Below are 18,984 nucleotides of genomic sequence, written 5' to 3'. Positions count from 1 at the left end.
ATATTCATTATTTAGGTGTTCATACTGGTGAGAGAGCCTGTCATAAGTCTGAGTTGTCGGTAAACGAGTGCATCGCTAAGTGGGGAGAGGCTGTAATATAAATATTATAGAGTAGTACATAATAGGAAATTTGAAAAAATTAGGGATAATTTTTTGCCCGTTGCGTAGAATTAATACTAGTGGTACAGTAACTATGTGAATATCATACAACAGTAAATATGAAATTTAAAAAAAAATAAAAACATACAAGCTTTGTCAGACCGGGCCACGGGGGCATTGACCCCCGGAACTCCCTCCAGGTAAACCTGATTACTTCCCATTTCCCAGGTGCTGTATGACCTCTATGGATTTAGCACTTTTCCATGAATATTTTTTATAGTTGTCATAATGTTGCAGTTTTAAATGTTTTAGTAATTTTACATTGTATGCTTTTTTTCAAGATACTCCTACAACCCTTCACTTATGTTCTCCAAGTTCCCGGTAAAATGATTAGAGGAAAGCTTGCTCAAGCTTTCAATTATTGGATGAGAATTCCGGAGGACAAGCTCATGGCAATATCCGAAGTCATTCATATGTTACACAACGCAAGTCTCTTGTAAGTTTATTATGATTTCCTCTGTGTGTGTGTACGTACTCACCTAGTTGAGGTTGCAAGGGTCGAGTCCAAGCTCCTGGCCCTGCCTCTTCACTGGTCGCTACTAGGTCACTCTCCCTGAACTGTGAGCTTTATCATACCTCTGCTTAAAGCTATGTATGGATCCTGCCTCCACTACATCGCTTCCCAAACTATTCCACTTCCTGACTACTCTGTGGCTGAAGAAATACTTCCTAACATCCATGTGATTCATCTGTGTCCCCTTGTTGCTCGCTCTGTGTGTGTGTACTCACCTAGTTGAGGTTGCAGGGGTCGAGTCCAAGCTCCTGGCCCAGCCTCTTCACTGGTCGCTACTAGGTCACTCTCCCTGAACCATGAGCTTTATCGTACCTCTGCTTAAAGCTATGTATGGATCCTGACTCCACTACATCGCTTCCCAAACTATTCCACTTCCTGACTACTCTGTGGCTGAAGAAATACTTCCTAACATCCCTTTGATTCATCTGTGTCTTCAACTTCCAACTGTGTCCCCTTGTTACTGTGTCCAGTCTCTGGAACATCCTGTCTTTGTCCACCTTGTCAATTCCTCTCAGTATTTTGTAAGTCGTTATCATGTCCCCCCTATCTCTCCTGTCCTCCAGTGTCGTCAGGTTGATTTCCCTTAACCTCTCCTCATAGGACATACCTCTTAGCTCTGGGACTAGTCTTGTTGCAAACCTTTGCACTTTCTCTAGTTTCTTTACATGCTTGGCTAGGTGTGGGTTCCAAACTGGTGCCGCATACTCCAATATGGGCCTAACGTACACGGTGTACAGGGTCCTGAATGATTCCTTATTAAGATGTCGGAATGCTGTTCTGAGGTTTGCTAGGCGCCCATATGCTGCAGCAGTTATTTGGTTGATGTGCACTTCAGGAGATGTGCCTGGTGTTATACTCACCCCAAGATCTTTTTCCTTGAGTGAGGTTTGTAGTCTCTGACCCCCTAGACTGTACTCCGTCTGCGGCCTTCTTTGCCCTTCCCCAATCTTCATGACTTTGCACTTGGTGGGATTGAACTCCAGGAGCCAATTGCTGGACCAGGTCTGCAGCCTGTCCAGATCCCTTTGTAGTTCTGCCTGGTCTTCGATCGAGTGAATTCTTCTCATCAACTTCACGTCATCTGCAAACAGGGACACCTCAGAGTCTATTTCTTCCGTCATGTCGTTCACAAATACCAGAAACAGCACTGGTCCTAGGACTGACCCCTGCGGGACCCCGCTGGTCACAGGTGCCCACTCTGACACCTCGCCACGTACCATGACTCGCTGCTGTCTTTCTGACAAGTATTCCCTGATCCATTGTAGTGCCTTCCCTGTTATCCCTGCTTGGTCCTCCAGTTTTTGCACCAATCTCTTGTGTGGAACAGTGTCAAACGCCTTCTTGCAGTCCAAGAAAATGCAATCCACCCACCCCTCTCTCTCTTGTCTTACTGCTGTCACCATGTCATAGAACTCCAGTAGGTTTGTGACACAGGATTTCCCGTCCCTGAAACCATGTTGGCTGCTGTTGATGAGATCGTTCCTTTCTAGGTGTTCCACCACTCTTCTCCTGATAATCTTCTCCATGTGTGTGTGTGTGTGTGTGTGTGTGTGTGTGTGGTGTGTGTGTGTGTGGTGTGTGTGTGTGTGGTGTGTGTGTGTGTGTGTGTGTGTGTGTGCGTGCGTGCGTGCGTGCGTGCGTGCGTGCGTGCGTGCGCACCTCATAAAATTTCACCCGTCCTGCCAAGTGAATGTAAAATGAAAGCCTGTAATTGTTTTACATGGTAGAATTACTGGTTTTTTTTTTTTTTTTTTTTTTTTTTGTCTCATAAACATGCAAGATTTCAGGTACGTCTTGCTACTTCTACTTACACTTAGGTCACACTACACACACATGTACAAGCATATATATACATACCCCTCAAGGAAGGTTCCTTGATATTGGTGAGGGGCTCTTGATATAGGGAATTGGATCTGTGCTCCAGTTCCCCGAATTAAGCCTGAATGCCTTCCACATTCCCCCCCCCAGGCGCTGTATAATCCTCCGGGTTTAGCGCTTCCCCCTTGATTATAATAATAATATATACATACCCCTCTGGGTTTTCTTCTATTTTCTTTCTAGTTCTTGTTCTTGTCTGTTTCCTCTTATCTCCATGGGGAAGTGGAAAAGAATTCTTCCTCCGTAAGCCATGCCTGTCGTAAGAGGCGACTAAAATGCCGGGAGCAAGGGGCTAGTAGCCCCTTATCCTGTATATATTACTAAATGTGAAAGGAGAAACTTTTGTTTTTCCTTTTGGGCCACCCCGCCTCTGTGGGATACGGCCGGTGTGTTGAAAGAAAGATGCAGTATAATGTAGTTTACATGTGATAAAATACTATTAGGTATAAAAAAAACACTAGCATTCAGTACATTTTGGGTAACTATGGGTTCATATTATGCTTTATCAACCAAGAAGGCATGTATTGCATAAAGCAGGGGAGGTCATTAATACCTTTTCTGCAAAGCCCATACAACGTTAAGCATTTCAGGCAAGTTAAACTAACCATAATTTAAAAGGGTTACAATTATTACAAAATATTTATTAGTAGTGCAGTATGATAGGGATGGTGTTGTATAGTTTGGAGCAAAAGAATTCTGTTATTACATAGTATTTAGATGAAATAGTCATACAGTACAGCACTATTTAAATTTAAAATAATATAGTAGATTTACAAGCTGTGTGGGTTATGTTCCTGAAAATTGGTATCCAATGCATTATAAAAATGCACTTTGCAAATTGAATAATTGGGACAAAATTGAGTCCATTCTAAGTAGTGTCTCAAGGGGTGCAGAAGTTTATGGGGAAATATGTTCCTTCAGACAGGTGATTTGATAACTTATTATGGGCCCATGATTCAAGAAATTGAATTTACACTCCCCTTCCTGTCAAATTGATTGCCTCCCATTATTCCCCAGGTTGTATGACCTTGACTGGTTTAGTGCTTCCCATTGTATATATTGAAAAAATGGGGTTTACTTATTGTTAAAAATCATTTAGTGACTGATACATAATATTTTTCCTGTATAGTAACTAATTTCTTTTTACTGATCATTTACAGAATAGATGATATCGAGGACAGCAGTGTACTCCGAAGGGGAATCCCTGTAGCCCATAGTATATATGGCGTTGCTTCAACAATCAACTCTGCTAATTATGTTTATTTTCTTGGGCTGGAGAAAGTTCTTGCTTTAAGTCATCCTAAGGTATAGTTATAATGTATTTAGAATTCTTTAAAGGCAATGAAAGATTAACAATGTGACAATTACTGTAATATGGAATACTTTTGAACTAGTTCTTGAAATACTGCTGTGGATATTGTGCTAGGGTAGTGATATAGTAGATTACCTGGCACTGTCAGAGGAAGGTTACAGTGCATTTAAAAAGTCTAATGATTGTACATTTTTAGGGTCCACATTGTTTATGTATTCCATTAAACACCAAATAAGCTATTGCCAGATAATTAGTGATCACTAGTCTTTCATTATATTACTGTACGTGGAAGGTATGTACGTACAGTGCTATAAAATGTGAATTGTCACTGTACAGCTTTATCCCACTTTTCCTATGATGATACTTTTCCATCCCTTCCTAACAGGTGCCTCCCCACCCCATGAAAGCAGGAAATGGGGTAGTGATGATGATAATATTTTCCACAGGCAACTACAGTATTCTGCGAGCAGCTGCTTGAGCTTCACCGAGGCCAGGGGATGGAAATATACTGGCGAGACTCCTTTACGTGTCCTTCTGAAGATGAGTATCGCCAAATGACAATTAGGAGTAAGATATATTCATTATTTTTCTGTTTGATAATTCTGTGTATTATTATAAAAATAATGCTTTAAGATAGCCCAGAGCATACTACATATGGGTGAATGCAAATGTTCATAGAAAAAGAATACAGGACAAGAAAATAAATGTAGCCTCTTGTAGGAAGAGTTGGATTGGAATATGAGAGCTTTCAAAATAATATGATGTACAGGTCGGCCATCACTAATCCAGCATCATTGGAACCTGCAGTGTGCCGGATTAGTAAGTTTGCCGGATTACAGAGTGGTTAGGTTAGAATACACTTAACCTATCAATAGAGAGAGAGAGAGACTGCTACATCTCCCTCATTTTCATCACTGCTTTCTCCTCCACTGGCTTGCTGCTGTGGATTTACAACCATCTGCACAATTTCTGAGTCAGAATAATGATGAAATTTGAAATTATGCTGGCCGAAATTAGTGCCAGATTACTGATGGAACTGGATAACTGATTGGTGGGTTAGTGATGGCCGACCTGTACTGTACTTCACCAGCACTTATGCCTTCTAGTAAGTACAGTACCCTGTATTTTTTTATTCACATCTTTCAAGACTGGTGATACTGTAATTCAGAACTAGAAAATATAGATGAATTATTTTTATTTTTATTATCACACTGGCCGATTCCCACCAAGGCAGGGTGGCCCGAAAAAGAAAAACTTTCACCATCATTCACTCCATCACTGTCTTGCCAGAAGGGTGCTTTACACTACAGTTTTTAAACTGCAACATTAACACCCCTCCTTCAGAGTGCAGGCACTGTACTTCCCATCTCCAGGACTCAAGTCCGGCCTGCCGGTTTCCCTGAATCCCTTCATAAATGTTACTTTGCTCACACTCCAACAGCACGTCAAGTATTAAAAACCATTTGTCTCCATTCACTCCTATCAAACACGCTCACACATGCCTGCTGGAAGTCCAAGCCCCTCGCACACAAAACCTCCTTTACCCCCTCCCTCCAACCCTTCCTAGGCCGACCCCTACCCCGCCTTCCTTCCACTACAGACTGATACACTCTTGAAGTCATTCTGTTTCGCTCCATTCTCTCTACATGTCCGAACCACCTCAACAACCCTTCCTCAGCCCTCTGGACAACAGTTTTGGTAATCCCACACCTCCTCCTAACTTCCAAACTACGAATTCTCTGCATTATATTCACACCACACATTGCCCTCAGACACGACATCTCCACTGCCTCCAGCCTTCTCCTCGCTGCAACATTCATCACCCACGCTTCACACCCATATAAGAGCGTTGGTAAAACTATACTCTCATACATTCCCCTCTTTGCCTCCAAGGACAAAGTTCTTTGTCTCCACAGACTCCTAAGTGCACCACTCACTCTTTTTCCCTCATCAATTCTATGATTCACCTCATCTTTCATAGACCCATCCGCTGACACGTCCACTCCCAAATATCTGAATACGTTCACCTCCTCCATACTCTCTCCCTCCAATCTGATATTCAATCTTTCATCACCTAATCTTTTTGTTATCCTCATAACCTTACTCTTTCCTGTATTCACCTTTAATTTTCTTCTTTTGCACACCCTACCAAATTCATCCACCAATCTCTGCAACTTCTCTTCAGAATCTCCCAAGAGCACAGTGTCATCAGCAAAGAGCAGCTGTGACAACTCCCACTTTGTGTGTGATTCTTTATCTTTTAACTCCACGCCTCTTGCCAAGACCCTCGCATTTACTTCTCTTACAACCCCATCTATAAATATATTAAACAACCACGGTGACATCACACATCCTTGTCTAAGGCCTACTTTTACTGGGAAAAAATTTCCCTCTTTCCTACATACTCTAACTTGAGCCTCACTATCCTCGTAAAAACTCTTCACTGCTTTCAGTAACCTACCTCCTACACCATACACTTGCAACATCTGCCACATTGCCCCCCTATCCACCCTGTCATACGCCTTTTCCAAATCCATAAATGCCACAAAGACCTCTTTAGCCTTATCTAAATACTGTTCACTTATATGTTTCACTGTAAACACCTGGTCCACACACCCCCTACCTTTCCTAAAGCCTCCTTGTTCATCTGCTATCCTATTCTCCGTCTTACTCTTAATTCTTTCAATTATAACTCTACCATACACTTTACCAGGTACACTCAACAGACTTATCCCCCTATAATTTTTGCACTCTCTTTTATCCCCTTTGCCTTTATACAAAGGAACTATGCATGCTCTCTGCCAATCCCTAGGTACCTTACCCTCTTCCATACATTTATTAAATAATTGCACCAACCACTCCAAAACTATATCCCCACCTGCTTTTAACATTTCTATCTTTATCCCATCAATTCCGGCTGCCTTGCCCCCTTTCATTTTACCTACTGCCTCACGAACTTCCCCCACACTCACAACTGGCTCTTCCTCACTCCTACAAGATGTTATTCCTCCTTGCCCTATACACGAAATCACAGCTTCCCTATCTTCATCAACATTTAACAATTCCTCAAAATATTCCCTCCATCTTCCCAATACCTCTAACTCTCCATTTAATAACTCTCCTCTCCTATTTTTAACTGACAAATCCATTTGTTCTCTAGGCTTTCTTAACTTGTTAATCTCACTCCAAAACTTTTTCTTATTTTCAACAAAATTTGTTGATAACATCTCACCCACTCTCTCATTTGCTCTCTTTTTACATTGCTTCACCACTCTCTTAACTTCTCTCTTTTTCTCCATATACTCTTCCCTCCTTGCATCACTTCTACTTTGTAAAAACTTCTCATATGCTAACTTTTTCTCCCTTACTACTCTCTTTACATCATCATTCCACCAATCGCTCCTCTTCCCTCCTGCACCCACTTTCCTGTAACCACAAACTTCTGCTGAACACTCTAACACTACATTTTTAAACCTACCCCATACCTCTTCGACCCCATTGCCTATGCTCTCATTAGCCCATCTATCCTCCAATAGCTGTTTATATCTTACCCTAACTGCCTCCTCTTTTAGTTTATAAACCTTCACCTCTCTCTTCCCTGATGCTTCTATTCTCCTTGTATCCCATCTACCTTTTACTCTCAGTGTAGCTACAACTAGAAAGTGATCTGATATATCTGTGGCCCCTCTATAAACATGTACATCCTGAAGTCTACTCAACAGTCTTTTATCTACCAATACATAATCCAACAAACTACTGTCATTTCGCCCTACATCATATCGTGTATACTTATTTATCCTCTTTTTCTTAAAATATGTATTACCTATAACTAAACCCCTTTCTATACAAAGTTCAATCAAAGGGCTCCCATTATCATTTACACCTGGCACCCCAAACTTACCTACCACACCCTCTCTAAAAGTTTCTCCTACTTTAGCATTCAAGTCCCCTACCACAATTACTCTCTCACTTGGTTCAAAGGCTCCTATACATTCACTTAACATCTCCCAAAATCTCTCTCTCTCCTCTGCATTCCTCTCTTCTCCAGGTGCATACACGCTTATTATGACCCACTTCTCGCATCCAACCTTTACTTTAATCCACATAATTCTTGAATTTACACATTCATATTCTCTTTTCTCCTTCCATAACTGATCATTTAACATTACTGCTACCCCTTCCTTTGCTCTAACTCTCTCAGATACTCCAGATTTAATCCCATTTATTTCCCCCCACTGAAACTCTCCTACCCCCTTCAGCTTTGTTTCGCTTAGGGCCAGGACATCCAACTTCTTTTCATTCATAACATCAGCAATCATCTGTTTCTTGTCATCCGCACTACATCCACGCACATTTAAGCAACCCAGTTTTATAAAGTTTTTCTTCTTCTCTTTTTTAGTAATTGTATACAGGAGAAGGGGTTACTAGCCCATTGCTCCCGGCATTTTAGTCGCCTCATACGACACGCATGGCTTACGGAGGAAAGATTCTTTTCCACTTCCCCATGGACAATAGAAGAAATAAAAAAGAACAAGAGCTATTTAGAAAAAGGAGGAAAACCTAGATGTATGTATATATATATATGCATGTGCGTGTCTGTGAAGTGTGACCAAAGTGTAAGTAGGAGTAGCAAGATATCCCTGTTATCTTAGCGTGTTTATGAGACAGAAAAAGAAAACCAGCAATCCTACCATCATGCAAAACAGTTACAGGTTTTTGTTTCACAGTCATCTGGCAGGACGGTAGTACTTCCCTGGGTGGTTGCTGTCTACCAACCTACTACCTATAGATGAATTACTCCTTACATAAAACTGATAGTATTTGAAATATTGAGATCACATATGAACAGACAAGAAAGATAAGTCAATTTATGTAGTATGTGTATGGAAAATAAAGTATCTGAATCTCTGATTCCTAATTTACATAACTACTATAACTTTCCTGGGTTTGACACTTGGTGGTGTACAGTACACACTTGACGAATATGGATGCCTTAAAAACACTTGTAGAGTACTATCTCGGAAAACCGTCTGCCCCTTGAGGGAAACAAAAAAAATGTATGTAGCAGGGATTTTTAAGAGTACAGTACTGCATAGCTGCATCTGTACACAATTAGTTGAAAGACAAGTAAAAAAGGGCCCCAAGATTATTAAAAAAAAAATTGAAAATAGGGTTCATAGTCGTACATATGCTCTCATTGTCTAACAGGAGGAATAGAGAAGATATAACCATATACTATATATACAGTTTTTAAGAGTTCAAAAATTATAGGTGAATAAGTTCATTGAGTATACCTGGTAAAGTGTATGGTAGAGTTATTGAAAGAATTAAGAGTAAGACGGAGAGTAGGATAGCAGATGAACAAGGAGGCTTTAGGAAGGGTAGGGGGTGTGTAAACCAAGTGTTTACAGTGAAACATATAGGTGAACAGTATTTAGATAAGAGTAGTTTTTGTGGCATTTATGAATATGGAAAAGGTGTATAACAGGGTGAATAGGGGGGGGGGAATATGGCAGATGTTGCAAATGTATAGAATAGGAGGCTATTGAAAGCTGTGAAAACTTTTTACAAGGATAGTGAGGCTCAGGTGAGAGTATGCAGGAGGCAGATTATTTCCCAGTAAAAGTAGGTCTTAGACAATGATATCTGATGTTACCATGGTTGTTCAATATATTTACAGATGGGGTTGTAAGAGAAGTGAATGCTAACACAAAGTGGGAGTTGTCACAGTTGCTCTTTGCTGATGACACTGCATTTGGGAGATTCTGAAGAGAAGTTGTAGAGGTTGGTGGAAGAGTTTGGTAGGGTATGTAAAAGAAAATTAACTGAATATAGGAAAGAGTAAGGTGATGAGGATAAAAGAATTAGATAATGAAAGATTGGATATCAGATTGGAGGGAGAGAGTATGGAGGAGGTGAATGTATTCAGATATTTAGGAGTGGACGTGTCAGCAGATGGGTCTATGAAAGATGAGGTGAATCATAGAATTGACAAAGAGAAAAAGGTGAGCAGTGCACTGAGGAGTCTGTGGAGACGAAGAACTTTGTCTATGGAAGCAAAGAGGGGAATTATGAGAGTGTAGTTATACCAATGCTCTTATATGGATGCAAAGCATGGGTGGTGAATGTTGCCACAAGGAGAAGGCTAGAGGCAGTGGAGATGTCATGTCTGAGGGCAATGTGTGGTGTGAATATAGTGCAGAGAATTCATAGTTTGGAAATTAGGAGGTGCGGGATTACCAAAACTATTATCCAGAGGGCTGAGGAGGGGTTGTTGAGGTGGTTCGGACATGTAGAGGGGATGGAACAAAATACAGTGACTGAGAGTGTATAAATCTGTAGTGGAGGGAAGGCGGGGTAGGGGTCAGCCTAGGAAAGGTTGGAGGGAGGAGGTAAAGGAGGTTTTGTGTGTGAGGGGCTTGGACTTCAAGCAAGCAAGCATGCGTGAACATGTTAGATAGGAGCAAATGGAGACGAATGGTTTTTAGGACTTGACATGCCGTTGGAGTGTGAGCAGGGTAATATTTATAAAGGGATTCAGGGAAACCGGCAGGCCGGACTTCGAGTCCTGGAGATGGGAAGTATAGTGCTTGCACTCTGAAGGAGAGGTGTTAATGTTGCAGTTTTATAACTGTAGTGCAAGTGCACCTCTGGCAAGACAGTGATGGAGTGAATGATGGTGAAAGTTTTTCTTTTTCGGACCACCTTATCTTGGTGGGAAACGGCTGATGTGTTGACAATAAAAAAAAAATAAAAACAATTATTAAATAAGGAAGATATATTACCATCATGGAGAACAAAAGGCCATAGTCTTTAACTGATGAAGAGAATGCTAGACAGTGTTTCTTCAAAGGTGTAGAAAAACAGATAAGTTTACAATAGGTGGTACCCTAGTAAAGACTACTGTGGGTTCCTTGTTCTGCTGTGGGATTATCAAGTCTTGCCAAGCCTGGTAAATACATCATGTCTGCCTCACAGTTCCTAAGTCAAGACTGAGGGAAGGGGATCTTGTCTCTCTCCTGTGTCCTCCCATCCTCCTTTTCCTCCCACGTAAATACAGATGCTCCTCACTTTACGATAGTCTGACTTACAGTATTTCAGCTTGGTGTTAGTAATGCACATTCTGTACTGTACATTTATTAATAGAATAAATTCGTATTCATTTATTTACTTTTCAGTACTGGTATTTATTTACAGTATTTATTTACTTATTCAGTGACAGGAGTTATTATTTACTTATTTATTATATACAGTGGACCCCCGGTTAACGATATTTTTTCACTCCAGAAGTATGTTCAGGTGCCAGTACTCACCGAATTTGTTCCCATAAGGAATATTGTGAAGTAGATTAGTCCATTTCAGACCTCCAAACATACACGTACAAACGCACTTACATAAATACACTTACATAATTGGTCGCATTCGGAGGTGATCGTTATGCGGGGGTCCACTGTATTAGCATAAGATATTTTCAACTTACAATGGGTTCACTGTAACATAACCCCATCGTAAGTCGAGGAGCATCTGTATTTGTTCATGCATCACAGCTAGTAAGTAGCAGTGCAGAATTAAAAAGAAAATTAAATTGCAGCAAGTCTGAGTGATGCATATATACAGTAGTAAATTAATTAGTTTTAACATTATTGTTTTATTCATGGGGAACTGCTAAACTAGTAAGGGTTACATAGTACCTGGAGAATGATGGGCACTGTATTTCTCTATCACACATGACTCACCTTTACACTTGGCCCACCCTAATTTTAGGAGTTTTTATGAAAAAAATCATACATGTTCTCTACCATAATTATATGGGTTGTATAAGACTTAGGGCATAAGCTGAGTTTTTTTTTTATTTGGAGGGGAGGAGGGTAAAGATTGTTTTGTTTGATAGAAAATATGGTAGTCAAATTTGAGCCAAGGAAGAGGCAGCCAGCTCAGATTTCTTGAATTAAAAACCCTTCAACATCAAGACATCCTCCTTGAAGGGTATAATTATTATTATTATTATTAGTGCATATATAATACAGTGGACCCTCAGTTATCAGCCATAATCTGTTCCACAAGGTTGGCCTTAAACTGAAATGGCCGAAAACCAAAATAGTATTTCCCATAAGAATTAATATAAATACAATTAATCCGTTCCAGACACCCAACAATATTAACAAAAAATCCATTTTTTAAGATTATTTATAGTTTTACATACACAAAACAATGAGAACTAAATAAAATAAATACTTGAGCAATTAAATCAGTATTACATACCTTTATTGAAGACTTTTTGGCTTATGGAAGATAGGAAGGAGGAGAGAGGGAGTTGGGGTTATTGTTTGGAAGGAAAATCCCCCTCCATAAGGACTTTAGGCAACAAGTCCCTCTCTGAGGTTATTTCTCTTCTTCGTCTTTTAATGCCACTGGACCAGCTTGAGAGTCACTGAACTTCTGTCGCACAAAATAACTCTCCAGAGTGCTCTGTTTCTGGCGTCTCTTAAGATTTCCCTGAAGTGGGACAAGGTTTTGTCACTGAACATGTTGCAGATATGGCTTGTTTCAGCTTGGTCAGGGTGATACTTTTCAACAAAACTTTGCAACTCATTCCACTTTGCACACATGTCCTTAATCACTGAAGAAGGCACCTCCCCTCTCTCTTCCTCCTCCTCTGAAGCAATTTCCTCAGCTGCAGTCTGTTGCTGTTCCAGTTGAAGGTCTTGCAGCTCTTCAGTGGTTAGCTTTTCCCTGTGGTCCTGCACCAACTCTTCCACATCCTCGCCACTCACATCCAACCCCATGGACTTCCCCAGTGCCACAATGGATTGCACAACAGGCGTAGGGTCCTCAGGGTCAACCCCAAACCCTTCAAAATCCCTCTCTTGGACACAATCTGGTTACAATTTTCTCCAAGCAGAGTGCAAAGTCACTCCCTGCCAAGCCTTACCTATAAGACTTATGCAGTGGAGGATACTAAAGTGATTCCTCCAGAACTCTCTTAGGGTCAAATGAGTGTCCGAGGTCACTTCAAAACACTTTTGAAATACTGCTTTTGTGCTGAGTTTTTTGAAGTTAGAAATGACCGGCTGGATGAGAGGAGTGGTGTTAGGAGATAAGAACTTCACTTTTATAAAATGGAAGTCCCTAAACAATTAGTCTTCCAAGTCTGGAGGATGAGCAGGAGCACTGTCCAATACCAGGGGGTGCTTAAGTGGCAATTTCTTTTCCAGGAGATATTTTTTTCACACTGGGGCCAAACACATCATTGACCCATGCCTTATTATTAGCTTTCCACATCACACACAATTTATTCTTGACGACATTGTTTTTCTTGAATAATCTGGGACTTTCAGAGTGATACACCAGTAAAGGCTTCACTCTGAAATCCCCACTAGCATTAGCACAGAACAAAATAGTAAGTGTCTTTCATAGGCTTGTGTCCTAGCAGTGCTGTTTCCTCTTGCGTAATATAGGTCCTCTTTGGCATTTTCTTCCAAAAGAGGCCTGTTTTGCCACAATTGAACACTTGTTGGGGGAGGAATCCTTCAGCCTCTACATACCCCTTGAATTCCTGCACAAATTTTTCAGCCACACATTTGTCAGAACTTGCAGCCTCCCCATGCCTTACCACATTGTGTATGCCACTACGCTTCTTAAATCTCCCAAACCAGCCTTTGCTGGCCCTAAATTCACTAACAGCAGCACTTGTTCCAGGCATTTTCTTTACAAGATCCGCATGCAACTGCCTTGCATTCTCACAAATCGACTCTGCAACACTATCTCCTGCTAATTGTTTTTCGGTGATCCACAAAACCAACAACTTCTCCATGTCTTCCATTATCAGTGACCTTTGTTTGGTTAGCACATTTACTCCTTTTACCACATCAACTTCCTTGATTTGTTATTTCTTTGCCAGGATAAAAGTGATTGTTGATTTGTTTTTCCCATACATCCTGGCAAGTTGTAGGAGCCATACACTACTCTCATACTTTTCAACAACTTCTTTCTTAAATTCCATCGTGTTTCTCACTTTCTTTACCAAAGGAACTTTACTAGGAATTTTCTTTGGGGGCTTGGTTACTTATTTCCCAGTTGCACTTAATCGATAACCACAAAAAAATGTTTGGATGAATGAGCAGAAGCTTCCTCACTCGCCCAGAGACAAAGCCAGACTGACGTGCGAGCGGCTGATGGTGGTGGGTTGACATGTACCATACGGCCGAAAAGCGAAATAACGGCCGATAACCGGGAGCCAAAAAACCAGCTGATAACCGAGTTGACTAATAAGTGGAACAGCTGAAAACCAAGGGTCCACTGTATATTAAATGAAGCAGAAGAGGAAGTAGACCCTTTACCTGCTTCCTTTGTACCCTTTAAAAATTCATAGTGGTAGGAAAAAAAAATTGGCCTTTATACAGCCTTTGCCATTCTTGGAAGGTTTGCATATTTCTATATAAATTTACTTGCTGTATGTACAGTGGAACTCCAGTTTTCATCTTTAATCCATTCCAGAAGGTCGGTTGAAATCTGAAACAAACGAAAGTGGAAGTAATATTTCCCGTAAGAAATAACATAAATCCAATTAATCCATTCCAGACACCCAAAAATATTAACAAAAAATACATTTTATAGAGAATAACTATAGCGCTGCAGCTCTTCAGTGGTTAGCTCTTCCCTGTGGTTGTCCACCAACTCTTCCACATCCTGGCCACTCATGCTCTCGCGATCAGCAACCCGATTTTGCCGATGACTTCCATTTTAGACTTTCCCGACAAAAGCCTACATTCTATCGAGATTCCACAACAGGCATAGGGAATTGTCAAGTTTTACACTAAAATTCCCATTTTTATATTAGTAATAGAACTAGGCATTTTGTGAAAAGATCACAATGTATTAAAGGTCGTTTGTTTACTCTTGTCGACAAAAATATATACTCACAAGTATATTTCTATTTCTGCTTACCTTAAATACAACTATAAAAAACATACGTTTGTAGTCTTAATGTAGGGCGAGAGGTGAGTAGTACTAATTTGTAGGAAGTCAGGTGTAGGTAGCCAGCAGATGTAGTCCGCCTGGGCTACATACCTACACTCCTGTACCTACATAGCTACACGATATTTAATGCGACCCAGAGCCATATTATTACCATTGACATACTATGTTTGCCGAGTTTAATTGTTTCTAACAACTACCTCTAGGTGCCATCATAAACAAAGGAAGAAGTAATGAATAATTCATGCCAAGAATTGTAAACAAGAGCATTATGTATTAAAGGGGGTGACTGGGCCAATGCAGATTCATACACGTTTTCTCTTATGCTGGACCAGAGAAAATGTAATGTTTTCCCTCCACCCAACTACCACTCCTCCATAGCACATAAAAATTGCATGTTTATGTGCTTTGTAATGCGTTTCTTATATATGTAATTTTGAAGAAAATATCATAGATGGATTAATGAAAATGTCTATATTAACGTAAAATAAGACATTTAATGTGCCCAAGAGTGATTATTATTATGTATTATTATTATTATTACTATGGCATTAAGACTAGAGGGACACTCTTAGTGAATGAGTAACAAAGGCAGACAGTCATGAACGTATGAGTGGCCACGTCCTGTGGGACACGTCTGATATGGAGGATTTCCGAGCGGAGGTACGAAATTTGGCGTAAAATTTCGCCCAAAGAAGTAGTCGAAATCTGAATTGTACGATATCCACACCGGACAAAATCCGAGGTTCCACTGTATTTTTAATTGAAAATTATTTGTTTTATTTTAATTAAATACATGTATACTATTATATTTACAATCTGTAAATAGTATTTTAATTTTCCTATGATCTTAAAATTTTGGTTGGATACTTTTTTCATTTAAACATATTTGTTGAATACTTTCCTAGTACCAGTGCATTTTTTTTTCTTTTTAACACATTGGTCATCTCCCACCAATGCAGGATGACCCCCCCCCCTCCAAAAGAAGAAGAAAAAAACTTTCACCATTATTCACACTATCACTGTTTTTGCAGAGGTTCACAGATATGACAGTTTACATGTCACTCTAAACAGCAAATAGTATCCCAAACCCCTCCTTTAATATGGATAAGTCATGAAAAAATGCATGTTAAAACAGCCCATGATTTTTTCCTTTATAACTGTGATCCTTACAAGCTTAACCCTTTTGAATATAACATTTTCCTGTGTCTCCAGAGACGGGTGGACTCTTTGGCTTGGCCATTCGCTTGATGCAGCTTTTCAGTCAAGTTCAAGAAGACTTCTCGACAATCACTGGAATTTTAGGCTTATACTTCCAGATTCGTGATGATTATGCGAACTTGTGTATGAAAGAGGTGAGGACAAAGGCTGTGAAGGTTATGAATAATGTCCCTTGAAGGCATCTGAAATACCTGGAAACATTCCACACGAGACCAATAAAATTCCCAAATAGAATAAAACCAGAGATATAAATAGCTCCTTAGGATAGGCAGTATTGTGAATGTCGAAACTGAGGATGAAAAAAACTGCAAGGCACAGCATGTCAAACTGTGGATGTAGATTAGAACAGATTTCCATTGACTTATGTTATTGTGCACATTGTTTCCTCTGGGAGCTGCACTTACATAAAATAGTGACATTATATGAAACCTTTTCCCAAACATGACTAACTTCAAATGTAGATTTAATAATAGGGCCAGATGCTGCAACTTATGACACTTAAATTAAAACTCGCTTATTGAAGGTAGAGGCAATGTTATAATTACTGATTTTTATTTCTTCAACAGTATAGTGACAGCAAAAGCTATTGCGAGGATCTGACTGAAGGAAAATTCAGCTTCCCTGTCATCCATGCAATCAGAACAAAACCAGATGATCAACAAGTCATCAGTATCCTTTTAACTCAGTTACTTTATATTATGCTTCTCTCAATACCTCCATGGATCTTCCTTTACCATCTCTCACCTCTACTGTGTTTAACAATGTGTATAAATGTAATGATAATTTTTTTTAACAATCCAGCTGTCTTCTGCCAAAGTTTGAACCAACAACGACAACAACATTTACAGTCAGTCATTCACTCACTGTTTTGTCAGAATGACACTGATATCATACTTAAGTTGACCCTCCAAACTCCTACATCCCCACCCCTCCTTCAGAATGCAAGTATTGTACTTCCCATTTCCAGGTGGGAAGTGAAGTGCTTTCCTGGTTTTCCTGAAGCCCTTCATAAATGTTACCTTGCTCACACTCCAACAGCATGTTAAATAATAAAAACCATTTGCCTCCACTCACCCCTATCTAACATGCTCACACAAGCCTGTTGGATGTCCAAGCCCCAAGCACTCTAAATCTCCTCCCTTCAACCTTTCCTAGGAAAACTCCTACCCTTCCTTCCTTCTACCCCAGGTGTATACACCCTTCTAGTCATCCTGTTTTTCAATATCTCTAAATATCCAAACCACCTCAGCAACCCCTCTTCAGCCCTCTAAATAATACTTTTGGTAACTCCACACCTCATCTTCAAACTCTGAATAATAATTACACTACATCTTATCTTTACACCCATTCAGCAGTGTTGGTACCACTCTTTTCTGGTACATGGATAAAGCTGTCTCCACAGATGCCACAGTATACCACCAATTTTTTTTCCTTTTGTCAGTTCTGTGGTTCAGCTCATCTCTCATAAAGCCATCTGCCAACAAGTCTACTTCCAGATATCTGAACACATTTCCTTCCTCCATACTCCCTCCCTCCAATTGTATATCCAATCTCTCATTATTTATATTCTTGATATTCTCATCCTTGCTCTTTACTACGAATACTTTTAATTTTCTTCTTTACATACCCTCTCAGAGTTGTTTACCAACCTTTGCAACTTCTCTCCCAAATCTCCCAAAAGCAAAAGGCAGTTGCTCATCTCAAAGTACTGTATTTAATAATCCATTGTATACAAGAGAGCAGGGTAGTTATGTATGTCTCTATTATTGCATTCAAGCAATAGTCAGATTTTGTTTCCATTCATCTCTATAATAATACAATAAAAAAAAATTTCTAGTTGCTATTTTCTTTGAAAATGTTTTTAAAACATCCTCTTCTACAGTGTTCCAATAAATTTTGTACAAGCATTTTAGATCAGTCTAGTAAATTTAAGAAATTTATCATGCAATGCACAAAAGGTAGTTCACTTGCCTTTACCCATTATTCTGCTTGAGCAATACATTTGTAGGAGTTCTTGTTGACTATGGTTTTAGGTTAACCTTACTCCATTTAAATAACTTAGATTTTTTTTTTTTTTACTTTATGGGCCATCTCCTGCCTAGGTACATTGACCCAGAAAGGGAAAACACTTTCACCATTGTTCATTCAATCACTCTCTTACCAAAAGTATACCAACACAATTTAGCTGACCCCTCACACTGCAACATCCTCACCCCTTTTGCAGAGTGCAGGCATTGTCCTTCCCACCTCCAGAACCCTAGTTTGGCTAACCTGTTTTTGTGAACATCTTCATAAATGTTATCTTGCTCACACTGAACAGGATATCAAGCATTGAAAATGACTTGTCTCCACTGCTCTAACATGTTCACACAAGCCCCTACTACTCAAGTCCTCTATTACCTGCCGTCTTCAACTGTTCCTATTTTGACCCCCTACCCTTCCTTTTATCATCCTATTCACTTTCATCCTCTGAATGCCCAAACCACCATAACAACCCCTCCTCCTTTAAAGTGTAGGCATTGTAATTCCCACCTCCAGGACTAAGTCCAGCCAGCCAGTTTCCCTGAGTCCCTTCACAAAACATTATTACCTTGCTCATACTCCATCAGCTCAAGTCCCAAAAACCATTCATCTCCATTCACTCCTATCTAACACTCACACATGCCTGCTATATGCCCAAGCCCCTTGCACACAAAACATCTTTGCCCCCTCCCTCAAGCCTTTCCTAGGATGACCCCCTACCCCTCTTCCCCTCCACTAAAGATTTATACACCCTCCAAGTCATCCTATTTTGCTCTATCCTTTCCAAATGCCCAAACCACCTCAGTAATCCCTCTCTCAACTCTTTACAGCATTTAGCAAGTTACTACCTATTCCATACACATGCAACATCTACCACATTGCTCCCCTATCCACCCTGTCA

General features: G+C 40.1%; 1 protein-coding gene and 1 long non-coding RNA gene across 7 annotated transcripts in view; one reads left to right on the top strand and one right to left on the bottom strand.

Annotated features, from left to right (window-relative positions):
• LOC128702208 (uncharacterized) overlaps nt 1-18,984 on the bottom strand; it is a 126,715-nt gene that overhangs the window by 72,091 nt on the left and 35,640 nt on the right. For 2 of the 3 annotated variants that reach the window (XR_011394334.1, XR_011394333.1), the window contains exon 2: nt 14,312-14,375. The exons of the other annotated variant lie outside the window; for it this stretch is intronic. This is a non-coding gene — a long non-coding RNA (uncharacterized lncRNA). The remainder of the gene's footprint in view (nt 1-14,311; nt 14,376-18,984) is intronic. 3 annotated transcript variants of the gene reach the window in all.
• The window catches only part of qm (geranylgeranyl pyrophosphate synthase quemao), a 43,785-nt gene that overhangs the window by 17,002 nt on the left and 7,799 nt on the right, over nt 1-18,984 (top strand). For all 4 annotated transcript variants that reach the window (XM_053796339.2, XM_053796338.2, XM_053796340.2 and 1 more), the window contains exons 3-7: nt 441-595; nt 3,712-3,856; nt 4,310-4,430; nt 16,056-16,195; nt 16,628-16,730. In XM_053796339.2, coding sequence (XP_053652314.1) covers nt 441-595; nt 3,712-3,856; nt 4,310-4,430; nt 16,056-16,195; nt 16,628-16,730 — 664 coding nt within the window. The remainder of the gene's footprint in view (nt 1-440; nt 596-3,711; nt 3,857-4,309; nt 4,431-16,055; nt 16,196-16,627; nt 16,731-18,984) is intronic.

Source organism: Cherax quadricarinatus, chromosome 83, assembly GCF_038502225.1.
Source record: "Cherax quadricarinatus isolate ZL_2023a chromosome 83, ASM3850222v1, whole genome shotgun sequence".
Classification (NCBI taxonomy): Eukaryota; Metazoa; Arthropoda; class Malacostraca; order Decapoda; family Parastacidae; genus Cherax; species Cherax quadricarinatus.
This window is presented reverse-complemented; position numbering and strand designations above follow the sequence as displayed.